The following is an 18,230-nucleotide window of genomic DNA, read 5'->3' as shown; positions in this document are numbered from 1 at the left end:
TCCTAAAAAAATTCTGAACAGAGCAAGAGAGATTTTTGCAAGCCGAATTACTTGGATTTCTTGAATTAATTGAATCGCATGACAAGCATACACATTTCTTCTACGTTAAAGTTCTCCACATAATTAAAAGAAAATTAGAAACTCATATTATATCCTAACGACAAAGGCCAATAATTTACCAATATCATCAAAATTATCAACATTCACGAACTTTTCAAGATCAATAAATAATGAGACGCAAGATTTAAATTCCTTTAAAACACACAAATTCCTAGTTGTATTTTCAAGAATCATGGTTTTTTTTACAATGAACATGGATCTTTTATTTCCCTTTTTGTTTGTTTACACGAAAGATTTATAATGATTTACTTGCATTTTACAATGCTTTAAGCAATGTATTATTACTAAAAATGAGAAATAACAAGACATTCGGATCATTGAGACTAAAGAAGGCATGGATTCGATCCCAGCCATCCCCATTCCCCTAAATCCCCTTGATCAAAAGAGAAATAGGCACAAGTTGAAGATTCCCTGTAATTACCTTCTATTAGAAAAGGAAAGAAACAACCGCTGGTGTGATTTTGCTGATCCTACGAATCAAGAGGATTTTGACCGCTTGATGGGAGGAAAATGCCCAGCATGTTCCAAGTACCACAATGCCCCTTCAGCTGCATGATCTGCTGCCATTTTCTTCTTCGAATGAGGATCACTAAAGCACTCCAAAATCGTAGTCGTCGATGCTTCTTTTATCTCAACAACAACCCTGAAAGTGAATCTGTTTAACACATGAATTAGTCAACATATAGTCTCCGTAGTGTGCTTTTGTTACGCATTAAGGAGTAGTTCAGGAATGCGGATTAATGCAGTGCGGTGGGGGATTTCCCACCCCACTGACCAGTAAGCGATTTTGAGATCTATGAATTCCATGGCTCATGAAAATAGCTTTTCTGGAACTTACATTGGGAATTATAATTTTGTCCTTTTTTTTTTTTTTTCTTTTTTAAGCGGAAGGGAGAAAGAATACATAAAATTAAGGGAAGTGGCTCAAGAACTGCAGCTGATGTTACTTACAATTTCCTATGGGAAGGGCCTTCCTCCTTGCAGCATTCATACAATGGAAAGTTCCATTTGTTTGCAGAACATATCTCATGCAACTGTGATTTGGCTGATGCCGTTTTCAAAGCATCTAACAGGAAAACAATACCATATTAGAACCTAGCTAGAAGTAAATTTCAATACACCAATACCAAATTTGTTTTGATGTCACCTAAATTAAAATTTCACCTTTTGGTTTCATTCTTTTCTGTATATCTTTGAATTGGGAGAATTGACAAAAGATGCTAAAACTCTAGGTGGCAATGTGTCTTATAATCTCCCTTCTCCTCACTTTTACCATCCAAAAATAGGAAAAAAAAAATTCCTCTTTCCTCGACTACTTAGAAGCAATCAGACGCAATCTGTGAGAAATAATGTCTTCCAACCATGATTTTATTGAATTAAATTACATTAACTCTAGCAGATCCTTCGTCTTCCTGATGGAGTACTTATCTTTTAACAATTAACATGATTCTTGGTTATTACTTTTGCTACTTACTTTTTACTTTTAAAATCAAAAGCTATAAATTAATTAGGGTTGTAGACACCCAATTGGGTCCAGGTCCAGATCAATTGGGCCTGACCCAAATGGGTAAGCCCAATCCAATTTTTATCTTGTGTTATTTTTTTTTCTTTCTTTTTCTTTTGTATTTTATTTATTTTATTATTTATTATTATTATACGTATATTTTTATTTATTTATCTATTTTTTTCTGTTAATATTTATATGTATTTTTATATAGTTATATATTTATTATTATATTATAATTTATTTATTATTATTTTTTATCTTGTAATATTTTTTGGGTTTATCTTATTTTCATTATCTGTTAATTTTATTTTTATTCATTTATTTGATTTTTTCGATAATCTGATTGTTATCATTTTTTTTTTCTTTTTTGAGGGCTGTGATTGAAAGTTAAAGAATCCCACTGTGGATGGGAATTCAATCAAGAGAGTCCAGACTGGATTCAAAGATTGAATCCCCGTCCAATGAGGAATTGGAATTGATCAGGAACTCCTGATCAATCCCTATAAAAGGGACCTCCTGGAATAGATGTTGGACACACAGAAAACAGTAAGCAAAAGCTACTGATTGAGAGAATAGGGATGTATAGAAAGCTAATGAAAGGTTTAGGAGTGTTCTGGTAGATAGCAGAAATTTTTTGAAGTTTTTTTGGCGATATTTTTTTGGAATTTCTGGAAATTCCAGATTCCGATGAATTTTCCGGCGAAGTTTGAATTTTTCGGTGAAAATTCCGGTCAACCTTGAAGTTTTCGGTGACCTGCCCAGTTTTCGACGAAGAATCTCAGAAACCGGTAATCATCTAGCCAACTTCCGACAAACTTCCGACGAAAAAACCCAGATTTCGACGACAAAACCCAGAATCCGGTGAATCTTAAACCGGAGTTCTTCAGCCTTTTAGAGTGAAGGGAGAGGGGAGGAGCGTTCTACAGAAAAACAGAGGGAACTGCCTTTTATACCCTCTCAAAACGACGTCGTTTTGGCCTTAAGTAACCTAGAAGATCTGTGCGTTTTATCGAGATCCGACCCGACCCGAGCGTCGATCCGCTTCCTGACCCGCGCGTGTCTGGGCCCTCCAAGCTGAGTCGAGCCGAGCTCCAAAGCCGCTTCTCTGAGCCGTTTTCTTTTCCTTGAGCCGAACCGAGCCGCGATCCGAGCAGCTCCAGTTTTTTTTTTTTGAATTTTTTTTTCATTTATTTGTTTATTTGTTTTTTTTATTAGATTAGGTTTATTTAATATTTTTTATCTTTATCTTATTTTTATTTTTGTTTTACTTTTCTTTATTTTTTATCTTTATTTATTTTCACTTTTATTTTGTTCTATTTTCTTTAAATAAAAATCAAAGTTTCAAAAAAGAATATTTTTGAGGAAAAGTTGAAAGTATCAATTTTCCTTGGAAATCAAAGTTTCAAAAAAATATTTTTGAGAAAAAGTTGAATGTATCAATTTTTCTTAAAAATAAATTTTCAAAAAAAGATTTTTGAGAAAAAGTTGAAAGTATCAATTCTCCTTGGAAATCAAAGTTTCAAAAAGATATTTTTGAGGAAAAGTTGAAAGTATCAATTTTCCTTAAAAATAAATTTCCAAAAAATATTTTGGGAAAAAGTTGAAAGTATCAATTTTTCTTAAAAATAAATTTTCAAAAAAATATTTTTGGGGAAAAGTTGAAAGTATCAATTTTCCTTGAAAATCAAAATTTTCGAAAAAATATTTTTAGGAAAAAGTTGAAAGTATCAATTTTCCTTAAAAATAAATTTTCAAAAAAAAAAGATTTTTGAGGAAAAGTTGAAAGTATCAATTTTCCTTGGAAACCAAAGTTTCAAAAAAATATATTTTTGAGGAAAGGTTGAAAGTATCAATTTTTCTTAAAAATAAATTTCCAAAAAATATTTTTGGAGAAAAGTTGAAAGTATCAATTTTCCCCACACAAGAACAATCATTCTCTCCTTCCTTTCTATTTTGATTTTGATTTTGATTTTTCTTTAACTAATCCGACGATGGAGCCTCTGCAAGTGAAACAGTAGTTTTTCTTGCATACTCTTGAGGTGAGGGAATTTTTTCAATTTTCTGCTAAAAGTATTAGAGTCAATTGAGAATAATTTCCAATAATTAATTACTTGGTAAAATTTTAAAGCTTTTGGATAACACAAATTTAAGCTGGTACCATCTTTTGATAGGCGTTGTGAGAGTGCTATAACCTTCCTCACACGTAACCGAACTCCCGAACCCTGTTCTGGTTTGTAGACTTGAACCTATTCTTTTAGGGACCCTTAAACTTAGGTGTTCTCTAAAAAGACAGATTCTTTAGGTGGCCAATCGCACCTAGATAAAAAAAGATTGGTGGCGACTCCCTTAAGTCAATGTCTAGCGATAGATCCCCGGATCTAGACGTTATGACAGCATGGCGACTCCACTGGGGAATTTGATAGTCAGGCCAGCAAATAATTTGTGTTACCCAAAAGCCTAATAAAATTGAACCTTTTTGTATATATGTGTTATTATTCATTCATGTTGATTTACTTTGTTAATTATGTCATTCATATGTATGTGCATAACATGAGCTCTACACCCGAGCTCCGTCCCTCTAGGAGGGAGTAAAGTACCTATTGCTTTCGTGAGGTCTAATGCCTCCGTAGTGGCTAGTGAAATACTCCCACTCAAATTGAACATTTTCCGCTTGTAGCCTGTAATGGGCGAGGATTAGGGTGCCTTACTAGTCTGCGATGGACAGGGATGTAAGGAGCAATTTGAGGACCTTCAGACTCTAACCTTAAAACCGCATGTAATGAACCTTAAGAGTGCCTACACCTAAGATAGAGCCCTTTCTACCCAATGATAGATATACCCTGAAATTAGGACACAAAAAGGGTGTTTGTCTAATCATTTTGATTGTTTAACTTTGTGTATTATTTTTATCATATGTAACATTATGCATCAGCATCACTTTCATTTCATCCATGGAACTAACTATGTTGTTTGTCCGATTGTATGCATCTGCATTATTTTCATGATCATGTTTTAACACAATCATTTGCATTCATTTCATACTAGATTTCATTCAGAAAAATGTACATTTCATTTGTGTATCAAAGCATCATACATAAGGCACAGCATAATATTTCTAATCATAAGTATGGTATTTAAGGTCCGAGGATAGCTCCATCTAGCGAAAACCCTGCTCATCCATACAACACAAGATCCAGAGCAAGGCAAATGAAGGAGGAAAGTTCTCATAGATTTGAAAAGCTAAAAAAAGCTCAAGAAAAGATTGAAAGTGAATTAAGCAAGATTCTGAAGGCTCTTAATAACATGAATAAAGGAAAAAGAGTTGAAGGAAATACAAGCCAGCAAGATGTGACTGACCCTTTGTATCCTTCAAGTTTTGGCCCACCTCAAGTCCAGTCTGCTCAAGAGGTCCCGCCACAACATTTCGCATATCCTGGAATGCCATCAGCTTTCAACCTAGGGCAGTATAATAGCTATATAATCCTGTATTCACTAAAAAAATAGTAGAACCAATTCGTGATCTAGATGATTTAAAAGAAAAAGAGAAGGAAAAAATGAGAGTGGAAGCTGAGGAAAATTCCAAGATTAGCATGCTAGAGTAAAGGCTAAGGGCTATGGAAGGATTTAGTTTTTATGGGTTAGTTGATGCTGCTGGGCTCTACGTAGTTCCTGATGTGGTTATCCCCCATAAGTTCAAAGTACCAAAATTTGAAAAATATGATGGTACAAAGTGCCCCAAAACCCACATCACCATGTATTGTAGGAAGATGGTAGCTCATGCTCATGATGAAAAACTTTTGATGCATGTTTTCCAAGATAGCCTTACTGGCTCTGCGACCAGGTGGTATGTTCAGTTGGATAAGACCCACATTCGCTCTTGGAGCGATATGGCTCATGACTTCATCAGCCAATATCGACACATTATCGATTTAGCTCCTAATCGTTTGTCTTTACAGAATCTAGAGAAAAAAACAAATGAGTCTTTTAAAGAATACGCCCAAAGATTGAGAGATATAACTTCACAGGTACAACCTCCACTGACAAAAAAAGAGACCACAGTGCTGTTTGTTAGCACTTTAAAACCTTTCTATTATGAAAAGATGATAGGGAATGCAACAAAAAATTTTGTCGACATGGTGATCTTTGGAGAAATTATTGAAAGTGCCATAAAAAATGGTAAGTTGAAAGGAGGAGAAACCAAGAAGGCATTAGAAAAGAAAGAAGCTCAAGCTCAAGCTGTGAGTTTTGATAAACAACAATTCAGGGGTTATCAATCCTATCCATCCCAAGGCTACTCTATGTACTATCCTACTGTGAATAATGCCTCATCCTACCCATACCAGCTAGTTCCACAACCACCTTATTCATCCACTTATCGATCAATTTTTAGCCCTCAAGATTTTACTTATAACCTTAACATTCAAGCTCCTGTAAGAACTCAAATTCGCCCTACTAACCCAGCAAGTGGCTCACGAGAACAACGGACTACTCAAGAAAAATCTGTATTTGATCTAATTCTTATGACTTATATAGAGTTATATCGAGAACTCTATAATAGCCATTTGATTGCCCCCAGCCATGTGAAACCGCTTAAACCACCCTATCCAAAGTGGTATGATCCTACAGTCCACTGCGACTACCACTATGGAATTACTGGCCATTCTACTAAAAATTGCACTGCTTTAAAGCATAAGGTACAATGACTGATCAATGATGAAATGGTAAGTTTTGATCAAGAAAAAGCAACAACACCTAATGTTAGCGTTCTGAGTGAAGGTCAAGAATAGAAAAGGGCCGGAGAGTCACAATGAATTGAGGGGCAAGATGTCAATAGAGATTCTTCACCTAAAGGTTTTTTTGTCATTTTAAGATTTTTTTTCGAGTAATGTTAGATTTTCTTTTTTTGAAATATGACTTCACTTGTTATCATCTTAATAAAGGCAAGTTAATGCATTTCATTGCATTTTTCTCTTTCACTTGACCATTACTCCATGCTCTGTTACCTTTCATAACTTTATACTCCCATTCTCAAATTTCGGATGATGAATATTTAGACAATGATAACAATAATTCTGGGATTTAATTTTGAGAACTCATCCACATTTAATATGAGAAGATGATTTGAGCAAAAAGTAAGCTATTACTGGAGGTGAAAGAGGTATGTCTTGAAGATATGTAATCTTTCATACAGGATCATGAGCCTTGTTCAATAGATGATGTTCAAGAAAAGTATTCACAATTGAGATGAAAAGTGGTCATCTTTCTTTTACCATTCGAAAAACCATTTATTGTTACCCCTTTGAGCCTATTATGATTTCTTTTTCAAAGGAACCCCAACCAAGGATCACCCTCTACACTGGAGGGTAATTTTTGAAAAAAAAAAAAACACCACAAAAGGTCTCAAAGATGAAAAAAAAAAAAAAAAAGCAAAAGAAAAATAAATGTCACATATGATTTGGGGCAAAGTAATGAGAATCCTTTGTGTGAAGAAAGAAAAAGTAGTGAAATGATGTGGGGCAAAATGCCAAGTTATATCAAATGATCTTTTGGTTTTGAACCTTTTTAATACATGTTTTGAGCCTATTATATCCATTTTTTTATGACCCTTCACCTTGGCCTACATTACAACCTTGAAAAGTCCATTTAGATCAAGTGTGAATACTCAATGAATGATCATATGTTGAGTGAAGGTATGCTCATGAGGAAGCAATGGAATCATGCTCTAAAGTTTGATGTATGAAAGATATCAACAATGGATGAAAAATGAAAAAAGATGATGAAAAAAGAAAGAAGAAAAAAACAAAAGAAAAATAAAGAAGAAAGAAATGAGAAAATGAAAAAAAAAGATTCAAATTGAAAACCTGAAAGGTTGATTTTGATAGAAAAAGATCCAGGTCAAATGGCTCACATGAATGGAAGATCAAAAACATCTGAAGATCCCTCAAAGAATGGGGTAAAGTTCGCTAAGCTCAAGATGACTTCAGCAGTAAATGGAATGAGTTTTTAAAAAAGAATCTTAAATTAATGTTGAGAATTGTCTGAGTATTCATCATTTGGACATACCATGCATCCCATTGACATGTATCCAATTTATTTCCTCTTCCATTTGTTTTGTACCAAAATAGATCTTCATTCACCTTGTGTTCTCTTATTGTTATACCCCTAGAATGAATTGAGAAAATGCTTGATTGCATTGTATTTGTCAAGATTTAAAATGATACTGAGTGAATGAATATGTGCTTAAAAGAGTCTTGTATTCATTTGAAAAGAAATCTAAGATGATGGTAGAAACCTAAAAGAGATGGTTGTGAAGGATATATGATGTGATCAAATGAAGAATATAATGGGGCAAATCTTGAAAAGTGATATAACCAAGTGATGAGTACAATGATGAATTGGTCGATATGACTTGCAAGTTATGATTGAATGATGAGAACAATTAGTGGACAAAGTCTGTTTTGAAACGGTAAATGCTGAGACACCTATGAATAATGACCCAGTGATGGTGGATGAAACTTGTTTTGAAATTTGTTAATGCTGAGAAATTCATTGAGTGATGGTCAAGTGATGATTGATTGATGAAGCTTATTCCAAAGTATTGAGAAACTGAACAAAGAAGAATGTGAGTGAAAAAAACAATTGAGAGCTACTTGGTTCAATCTTAAAAGAGCAGTGTAATTGGATCCTTGAAGAATCAAAGGGCTTGATGCCTAAGAAAAGAGCTTGAGAAATTTGAGTACCATACATTGAACAAGAATTAATTGGCCAACATTTGCATAGCATGCATTGAAATTCATATGCATTTGCACAGCATACACTACTTTCAGAAAAGTATAGTGTATAAATTCAAGAAGCAGGGATGTTTCAACATCCCACATAGAGAAGACAGATATGAAGATATTTTGCAGAATTGAAAAAGAAAAAGCTTGTCAGGTAAGTTCCTAATCCTTGAAATAGGATGTCTTTTGGTATCAGGGTTGATTTATAAGACCTTTGGGCATAATCTCCTGAAATTCCTTCAAACACAACTTTCAACTCCTTTGGACATGATTATCAAGGAGCAATTTACTTTTCAAAGTTTCGTTGCCTCTGTTTAGAGGAGTAATTTACTTTTTCAAAGTCATGGTGCCTCTGTTTAGAGGAGCAATTTACTTTTTCACTCTGTTTAGAGGAGCAATTTACTTTCTCAAAGTTGTGGTGCCTCTGTTTAGAGGAGCAATTTATTTTCCAAAGTCGTGGTGCCTGTATTTAGAGGAGCAATTTACTTTCCAAAGTCGTGGTGCCTCTGTTTAGAGGAGCAATTTACTTTCCAAAAGTCGTGGTGCCTCTATTTAAAGGAGCAATTTATGTTTCTCAAAGTCGTTGAGCCTCTGTTTAGAGGAACTTTGGTCAAAAACAAAAAAAACAAAAAAAAGAAAACACAAAAAAAAATAAAAAATGAAAATGTTGAGTTGAGTCTTGATTGGGTGTCTACGTCTTTGCGCAATTTCTGTTTCACAGAAAATGTGCAAAGAGGGGCAGCTATAGACACCCAATTGGGTCCAGGCCCAGATCAATTGGGCCTGACCCAAATGGGTAAGCCCAATCCAATTTTTATCTTGTGTTATTTTTTTTTCTTCTTTCTTTTTCTTTTGTATTTTATGTATTTTATTATTTATTATTATTATATGTATATTTTTATTTATTTATTTATTTTTTTCTATTAATATTTATATGTATTTTTATATAGTTATATATTTATTATTATATTATAATTTATTTATTATTATTTTTTATCTTGTAATATTTTTTGGGTTTATCTTATTTTCATTATCTGTTAATTTTATTTTTATTCATTTATTTGATTTTTTCAATTATCTGATTGTTATCATTATTTTTTTTTTGAGGGCTGTGATTGAAAGTTAAAGAATCCCACTGTGGATGGGAATTCAATCAAGAGAGTCCAGACTGAATTCAAAGATTGAATCTCCGTCCAAGGAGGAATTAGAATTGATCAAGAACTCCTGATCAATCCCTATAAAAGGGACCTCCTGGAACAGATGCTGGACACACAGAAAACAGTAAGCAAAAGCTACTAATTGAGAGAATAGGGACGTATAGAGAGCTAAGGAAAAGTTTAGGAGTGTTCTGGTAGATAGCAAAAATTTTTTGAAGTTTTTTTGGCGATTTTTTTCTGGGAATTTTTGGAAATTCTATATTCTAGTGAATTTTTCGGCGAAGTTTGAATTTTTCGACGAAAATTCCGGTCAACCTTGAAGTTTTCGGCGACCTGCCCAGTTTTCGACGAAGAATCCCAAAAACCGGTAATCATCCGACCAACTTCCGACGAACTTTCGACAAAAAAACCCAGATTTCGGTGATAAAACCCAAAATTCGGTGAATCTTCAACCGGAGTTCTTCGACCTTTTAGAGAGAAGGGAGAGGAAAAAAGAAGAAGAGAGAGAGAGGGGAGGAGCGTTCTGCCGAAAAACAGAGGGAAGTGCCTTTTATACCCTCTCAAAACGACGTCGTTTTGGCCTTAAGTAACCTAGAGGATCCGTGCGTTTTACCGAGATCTGACCCGACCCGAGCGTCGACCCGCTTGCTGACCCGTGCGTGTCTGCCTCCTCCAAGCCGAGCCGAGCTTCAAAGTCGCTTCTCCGAGCCGTTTTCTTTTCCTTGAGCTGAGCCGAGCCGAACCGCGATCCGAGCCACTCCAGGTTTTTTTTTTTTTTGAATTTTTTTTCATTTATTTGTTTATTTATTTATTTATTAGATTAGGTTTATTTAATATTTTTTATCTTTATCTTATTTTTATTTTTGTTTTACTTTTCTTTATTTTTTATCTTTATTTATTTTCACTTTTATTTTGTTCTATTTTCTTTAAATAAAAATCAAAGTTTCAAAAAAGAATATTTTTGAGGAAAAGTTGAAAGTATCAATTTTTCTTGGAAATCAAAGTTTCAAAACAATATTTTTGAGAAAAAGTTGAATGTATCAATTTTTCTTAAAAATAAATTTCCAAAAAAAGATTTTTGAGAAAAAGTTGAAAGTATCAATTCTCCTTGAAAATCAAAATTTCAAAAAGATATTTTTGAGGAAAAGTTGAAAGTATCAATTTTCCTTAAAAATAAATTTCCAAAAAATATTTTGGGAAAAAGTTGAAAGTATCAATTTTTCTTAAAAATAAATTTTCAAAAAAATATTTTTGGGAAAAAGTTGAAAGTATCAATTTTCCTTGAAAATCAAAATTTTCGAAAAAATATTTTTAGGAAAAAGTTGAAAGTATCAATTTTCCTTAAAAATAAATTTTCAAAAAAAAAAAAGAATTTTTGAGGAAAAGTTGAAAGTATCAATTTTCCTTGGAAACCAAAGTTTCAAAAATATATATTTTTGAGGAAAGGTTGAAAGTATCAATTTTCCTTAAAAATAAATTTTCAAAAAATATTTTTGGGGAAAAGTTGAAAGTATCAATTTTTCCCACACAAGAACAATCATTCTCCCCTTCCTTTCTATTTTGATTTTGATTTTGATTTTTCTTTAACTAATCCGACGATGGAGCCTCTGCAAGTGAAACAGTAGTTTTTCTTACATACTCTTGAGGTGAGGGAATTTTCTCAATTTTTTGCTAAAAGTATTAGAGTCAATTGAGAATAATTTCCAATAATTAATTACTTGGTAAAATTTTAAGGTTTTTGGATAACACAAATTTAAGCTAGTACCATCTTTTGATGGGCGTTGTGAGGGTGTTATAACCTTCCTCACACGTAGCCGAACTCCCGAACCCTGTTATGGTTTGTAGACCTGAACCTATTCTTTTAGGGACCCTTAATCTTAGGTGTTCTCTAAAAGGACAGATTCTTTATGTGATCAATCGTACCTAAATAAAAAAAGATTGGTGGCGACTCTCTTAAGTCAATGTCTAGCGATAGATCCCCGGATCTAGACGTTATAACAAGGGTAAAAAAGCAAATAATATCTTGAGAAATTTAAATTTTAAATTGTAAACATTTTGGGAGGATAATACCAAAATAAGCCTTTGATCTTTATTTTAAAAAAAAAAGTTGAAATAAGTGTTCCATAAGGTTATAAGTTCTTATTTCATTATAATTATAATCACTAAATTTGAAAATAAGTTAATAAAGTCCAATGGTTAGAATTATTAAATTAGCATTCTCTGAATTATATTTTTTTTCATCCAACTCTTCTAAATAAATTCAAATAAGCATTTTTTTTATAGATTATATAACCCAACCAAAAGATTTTGACGGAATATTTCTTACTACTTATGCCAAGATATTCGTTATAATTAATAAAAGTTTATAATCTTAATTCCATGTAATGAAAGATCCATATCTTATTTTTATTTTTGTTTAATAATTTCATTATTATCCCTATTTTGGGAGAAAAAAATGCATGAACAATAATGTTATAATCAGTGTTTACTTTTAATTATTTATTCATTTTAATCAATTAGTATAATTTTAGTTTCACTTAGTTTTAAAATTTGCTCATGAGTATCCTATCTCAATTTTGAGAGAACAAAATGCTATTTGTAGCAATGTTATAATCAATTGACTCTTATTTATTTATTTATTTATTTTAATCAATTAATATAATTTTGTTTTACTTATGTTTTGGATTTTTTTACAACCGAATATCTTAATTAAGGATATTTTTAAGGTTGGTTAAAATACTATTTATAGCAATGTTCTTATATTATATAGTATTTATAATCATTTGTGAGTAAAGCTAACTGGAGGATAGCTTAATACTTCCATAATTAGATTTAAATTTAAAAAAAAAAAAAGCCGGAAATACAATTGAGAATTGAACGGAAAAAAACTCCTTGAAATTTCAGAATTGACAGGACCTTACCTTCAACAGCAAAGTTACTATGGCAAATCTCATTCTCCCTGTTGAAGTTGAAGTCCTTGGTGCTGTTGGGGTCTATTAACTTGGTTGAAGATAAACAAAAGTCTTCCTCGACCTCCATATTCTGTCTTAAATTTCTGTCAGCCATGCCTGCTTTTCTGGGTACCTGATCAAATTCTAACAGCTTTGTTCCTTCTTTGGAGCCTGGCCTTGGTACATTAGGTTCATTTCTGGAACTGGCGTTCTCATATTTATCCTGGAAAGACACCAAAAGAAACAGAAATTTCAGACAGATGATTGATTGAACACCTTAATTTGTGTTATGCTTTAAGGTATTTGCCTGATAGAGTGGGGTGATGATTGAAGGATCGATAGGAGGAAGGTTCTTGAGATTGACAATGAATCTCTGAGGTTTTTTGTTGCTTTTCGTCTTCTCCATTTTTGGGTTGATAGAAGTGGGAGACAATTTCATGAACTCTCTCTCTTACCAAAGCGTACCTTGAGAGATAGCAAATGAGACAGGTGGGACGGGAATAAATCGTGGTGCGTAGAAGGGCAAAAATAACCAACGCTTGCTTGTTCTGTCTTAAGTTCAAAATGAAAAAGTTACCTGGGATGAACGGAATTCTTTAACTTCTGTGACAGTTTGCCATTGCCTTTGACTTTGAGCGAAGGCAAAATGCATATAGTTTAATTTGTAGTACTAGAATTAGAATAATTCTAAAGTATTATTCGTGAACAATATGTCACTTCATTTGAGATTGGATTTGAGTCTTTTCTCAAAAAAAAAGAATCTTGAATTCTTTAACTGTCTCAGCTGACAGAAAAAATATATAGATAAAAGGGAATTAAAGATCCGTTTGGATTAGAAGGTAAAATTAATTCTAATGAAATTAAAAATAATGATGAAATAAGATTAATTATTATAATAATAAAATTAAAATCAGTGATAAAAAATATTTTGATGCAAATGCTTCAATAATGATAAGATAAATTGTATTATTGAAAAGATAAATTGTAATAAAAAATAAAATGATCGTTAAAGAATAAAAACATTAAATTAAAAACTATATGTAATAAAATTTTAAATTATTTAATATTTAAAAAATAAAAAAATATTTTTATATCAAATAATAATTTACTAATAAATAATTAAAAATTAATATAAATAATATATTAAATAATACTTTTTATTATATTAAATTATTGACAAAAATTTAACAAAATTATTTCAAAATTTTTAAATAAAAATAAAAGAAAAAAAGTTAAAATGTAATAATATTATTGTCTTTAAAATATAATTCAAAGAATAAAAAAATAAAAACGAAAAAAGAAATTGGTGCGTTTACTAACTGCACCTATTAACTTCCAATAACAAACAGCTGCACTTTGACATAGCGCGATGAAATCCAATTGAGATTTGAACGCATTTCACACGTTTTTGAAGCAAACACTAGCCTCACTAGGAGTACGCTTTGCTTCCAAACGAACCCTAAAGCCGTTAGTCATGTTATGAAAGTCAATAAACTTCAGGAATAAAAGGATATGAACCAGATAACATCAACCTCAAGTCTATCAACAAATCACACGGTTGTTGACATATCAATAGTAGAAGGTTAGGAGGATAATCCTTGCAATTTGCATATGATTAATTTAGATTACATCTAGAATTTCATATTCTTTTTTTTTTTCCTTCTCTATGATCACAATACTACAGATGATGGAAATTAACTTTCTTACTGAAGTGGCTGTATGAAAGGAATTGTGTTGAATATCTGTACTAGAAAGATGTGTCAAAGACATTTGAAAATATCAATTTTACATCTCTTCACATCAAAAACAAACCAAATAGCACCTCCATGGCATAATTAAATTGCATCAGGTCCCCAGAGGAAAGGTTCATGTGGAAAAGAATGAATAGCACATAAGAAGGCAAGCTATCAATGCAATCTTGTAGCAAAGAAGATGGATCAGGTGCAAGACAATGTCAAGAGATCGTGGTCACAAGTTCCAATTTGTATAATCAGCACAAAAGAGGGGCCGGAGAGGAGGGACAGGCTATGTAACTCTTAATGAACCTCCAAGTTCCATAGGTACAAGAGGGATGAGAGAATGCAGGACATCAGTTATCAGTGGCCTATAACTTGGTTCAGGTTGTATGCACAGCACAGCAACAGCAGCAACCTATTCAGCATGAGATAAAATACAAATTTATAACCAGAACAAGGGCGTATGACAACACAGATAAAATATTTTTTTTCATTTACCTGATATAGGTGCTTTAAATCCATTGTATCCCTTATTACTGGATCCACTATGTTTGGAAGTTTTGATCTGTCAGTAAGCTGAGGCATGGCCTGTGAAAATTGTAAATAAACTAAGTTCAAGCTACAATTAAACCGTGACTAGACCTTCTTGAGTTGGTTTGAAAGAAATTACCCATGTGACAAGAGATTGGCACTGAGCTGATGACATTTTCTCCAGTGGTTTCTTTCTAATTAGCAACTCCAGAAGGACGACTCCAAAAGCATATACGTCACTTTTATCGGTCAATTTACCTGAGAAAAGCAATGCTGTCATTGCTCAAATTATAAATGAGACTAAATTTGGCACTAAAAAATCTCTGAAGACAATTATCATTTGGTTGAGGCTGGGGTGGGGGAATTAATTTATTTTTAACAAAATGTCTCCTTCACTTTCAGGAGATCTGCATTTGTTCAAGGACTTCATGAATCCCATTCATAAGACTACTGGCCTAATTGATAAGCTCCGGTCTTATGAATTTAGATTCAGCATACAATTGCAATAAAATATCATCTGCAAAAATATTCCAAGGCAGACAGATAAGTTTGGAAACTCTGACAACAAACTCAATGGTTTATTCAAATGATGTTCCATTTAATATTACTCCAGAAAGATACATCGGCCGTAGCTAGCACAATTCAAAGTCAAAAGGCAACAAGCCAAAAAGATAAAATAAAACCACAGGATACAACGGCATGAACTCTTCAGAAACTGGAGTGAAAAGAAAGAAGTAACAAATTTCACCAAAAGAAAAATATTCAAGAAGTTAAAAAGAAATATACATCCTCATTTTAAGTATTTTGTTTTGAGAAAAGATGAATTTCACCAGAAAATGCATCAGATCTTATCCAGACTTGCTGATGCATTAACTACAAAGAACTTTGGCTTACCCTCTAAGAGGTACTCTGGAGCTACATAGCCCAATGTTCCCGACAACTTTACATTTTTGTTCTGGGATCCAGTAGTCAGAGCAAGGCCAAAGTCGGACAGCTGAATCAATAAAAAGATTGTCGAGGGAAACAGTCTAGTTAACATTTCAACAAAGGTGCATAAAGACAAGAAAGTTCATCAGCCATAGTGTCATATATAATGTTACCTTAGCATTGTAGTTGGAATCCAAAAGAATGTTAGATGACTTTATGTCTCTATGGACAACAGGCGGATTGCATTGCTCATGAAGATAATCTAATGCTCTATTAGATATCAATGACAACATTTAGAACCACATTAACAAGAGAATAGAACATAATTGGCTATGGCACTCACCTTGCAACATCGATTGCAATTTTCATTCGTAGATGCCAGGTTAAAGTTGATCCTTGAGTAGGTCCTGCAATGTCCAAAATGAAATCAATAAAATTTTATCAAAAGATATATTTTAGCATCTTCCACTAACTTTCACTATATTCTTTATTACTTTAGAATAAAGAAAAGAGTTTATACCATGCAATTGACTTTCCAAAGAACCATTTTGCATCATTTCATATACAAGTAACCTGGTTTCACCATTGATACAGCAACCCAATAGTGAAACAATATTCTGATGCTGGATTTTGACCAGCCAGTTGACCTCATTCTGCACATGAAATGAATATTGAACAAGGAAAGCCGGGAAAGATATCAAATGCCAAAGACTAGATGTCCAAATCAATATCACTAGTCAAGCAGAAAACATTACCTCAAATTCTCTTTCAGCATCTTGTCCTCCACCATCAAGTTTTTTCACAGCAGCAAGATATTTCTCATCAAAACAAGCTCTGTAGACACGTCCACGACCACCTTGACCCAAAACATTACTTTCCCGGAAATTGTTTGTTGCAGCTTCCAATAACTGATATTCAATAACAGCTAAAGAACCCTTTTTGCCAGCCATCCATAAGAAATTAAACCGATCCGCAATTGGACTCAATGAAAGTGCTTTTGTAGGTTCTTCAGATTGCATGTTAAAAGAAAAATAAACAACAAAGTTAAAGAAACATAACCAAGCATACTTTTGTTCTCAAGAAGATAACTTAGAAACCAGAACTAAGGTGATTGAGTGAGAAGAAAAGATACCCAAGTTTTGTTTGCTTTTTGCATTGGAATTCTTCAAGTTTTTCTGTCTACAGATCCAGAAACATAACAAAAAGAGCAATATTCCACCAAGGAGAGTGGAGGCAACAATTAAAGCTACAAGAATTCTCCAGTTCAGATCCTGGTGGTGCATTACTCTAACCACAGCCACTCCTGCTTTGCCATACATGGTTAACATTTACTGACTTGTAAAACCAAATCAAAATTAGCATAGCTATAATTAAAAGGAGCAAAAAAAAAAAAAAAAAAAAACCAAGTTTTTGTTTGCAGAAGAAACTATATTAATAATAATAATAAAAAAAACAACTCTTAGAAATAGAGCACAAAAATCTGGACTTGGAAAACAACTGCCATTTCAATTGACAAACATTAATGTCATTTTGATCTACGAATCAGAGGCCACTTTTAGAAAACTAAGGGGAAAACATAGACATATCTCAAACATTATACCTCATTGTTTCAGTTTATTGAAGAAAAAAGAACAAATTGCCTGTTTTCTTAAACCAAATAAGTTACATTTGGAGCTAGCAGTTATCCCTAACACGACCAACTATTGAAATTCAAATGGTCTGAATCCTAATACAAACACTGCAGAAAATATGGCAAATCCTCGTAAACAAGAGAAAAACATAATGATATTAGAGCAACGCAGAAATCTAGACCATTTGATCAGCTAAAGCTAGAAAACAAAACGACCCCACTTAAGAGAAATGAAGAACAGAACCAGCAAAATGCCAAAAATAAATGTAGAGTTGAAATACCTGGAGAAACAGCTTCCATTTCTGAAGAAAATTGAGAAATAGGTTTTTGTTTAGAATGAAGAACAGAAGCACAAATGGAGGAAACAGTTGACTCTGGTCTGGTAAGAATTACGAGTGCCAACAAAGAGAAGGTACATTCCCACATGGGTAGTAATAGACAGAGAAGATTCATGTCTCCACTAAGATAAAGAGAGAAGGAGAGAGATTTTTAAGATGGAGGGACTAATAAGTGAAACATGTTTTCCCTCTTCAAAGCTTTTGCTGTTTAACTTTTGAATCTACCTGTCATAAACTCATCTTCGAGAAATGTAAGCAGACAGGACAAAGTCCTGCTGTTGCAAGGAAACCAAGAAAAAGAAAAGGAAAAGAAAAAGAAAAAGAAAAAGAAAGCTCTTTTTATTATATCTAAACGAATCTATTTATTGCCATTTAAATTTGGATAAGATAATATCTGATTAGAGTTATTATTTGTAGATTATGAATTTGAATAATTATATGCATAGAATTAAATTTAATTATTTAAAATATAACATGATGATATGATATAAAAATAATAAAAAAATAATATAATTTAAAATTTTAATAAAGATTATATATAATTTAATAAAATC

At 32.7% G+C, this 18,230-nt stretch overlaps 2 protein-coding genes across 2 annotated transcripts; both read right to left on the bottom strand.

Moving 5' to 3' along the window:
• Nucleotides 1–252: 252 nt before the first annotated feature.
• On the bottom strand, nt 253–12,920 carry LOC111278714 (ribonuclease 3-like protein 1). The gene is made up of 4 exons (XM_022865337.2): nt 12,822–12,920; nt 12,485–12,737; nt 1,072–1,186; nt 253–775 (listed from the first exon to the last, which is right to left on the bottom strand). The coding sequence occupies exons 1-4, from the start codon at nt 12,918–12,920 to the stop codon at nt 598–600; spliced, it is 645 nt and encodes a 214-aa protein (XP_022721072.2). The 3' UTR covers nt 253–597.
• Nucleotides 12,921–14,237: 1,317 nt separating this feature from the next.
• LOC111278529 (putative receptor-like protein kinase At1g80640) lies at nt 14,238–17,939 on the bottom strand. Its single transcript, XM_089765117.1, has 10 exons — nt 17,620–17,939; nt 16,841–17,011; nt 16,464–16,714; nt 16,229–16,361; nt 16,052–16,115; nt 15,882–15,978; nt 15,676–15,775; nt 14,921–15,039; nt 14,749–14,838; nt 14,238–14,665 (listed from the first exon to the last, which is right to left on the bottom strand). The coding sequence occupies exons 1-10, from the start codon at nt 17,789–17,791 to the stop codon at nt 14,540–14,542; spliced, it is 1,323 nt and encodes a 440-aa protein (XP_089621243.1). The 5' UTR covers nt 17,792–17,939; the 3' UTR covers nt 14,238–14,539.
• Between the last annotated feature and the right edge of the window lie 291 nt (nt 17,940–18,230).

This window comes from Durio zibethinus, chromosome 8 (assembly GCF_047325235.1).
Source record: "Durio zibethinus cultivar Kanyao isolate XHJ-2024 chromosome 8, ASM4732523v1, whole genome shotgun sequence".
Lineage (NCBI taxonomy): Eukaryota > Viridiplantae > Streptophyta > Magnoliopsida > Malvales > Malvaceae > Durio > Durio zibethinus.
Note: the sequence above shows the minus strand (reverse complement) of the source record. Positions and strands in the feature narration are given on the sequence as shown.

Excerpts from the sequence above, each read along its gene's own strand:
- LOC111278714 (XM_022865337.2), bottom strand. The coding sequence starts at position 12,920 with ATGGAGAAGACGAAAAGCAACAAAAAACCTCAGAGATTCATTGTCAAT. Across the intron at positions 12,738-12,821 it reads TCATCACCCCACTCTATCAG|GATAAATATGAGAACGCCAG; the intron begins GCAAATACCTTA and ends GTGTCTTTCCAG. Across the intron at positions 1,187-12,484 it reads TAGTAACTTTGCTGTTGAAG|ATGCTTTGAAAACGGCATCA; the intron begins GTAAGGTCCTGT and ends TTTTCCTGTTAG.
- LOC111278529 (XM_089765117.1), bottom strand. The coding sequence starts at position 17,791 with ATGAATCTTCTCTGTCTATTACTACCCATGTGGGAATGTACCTTCTCT. Across the intron at positions 17,012-17,619 it reads AATGGAAGCTGTTTCTCCAG|GAGTGGCTGTGGTTAGAGTA; the intron begins GTATTTCAACTC and ends ATGGCAAAGCAG. Across the intron at positions 15,040-15,675 it reads TCCAGAGTACCTCTTAGAGG|GTAAATTGACCGATAAAAGT; the intron begins GTAAGCCAAAGT and ends TGCTTTTCTCAG.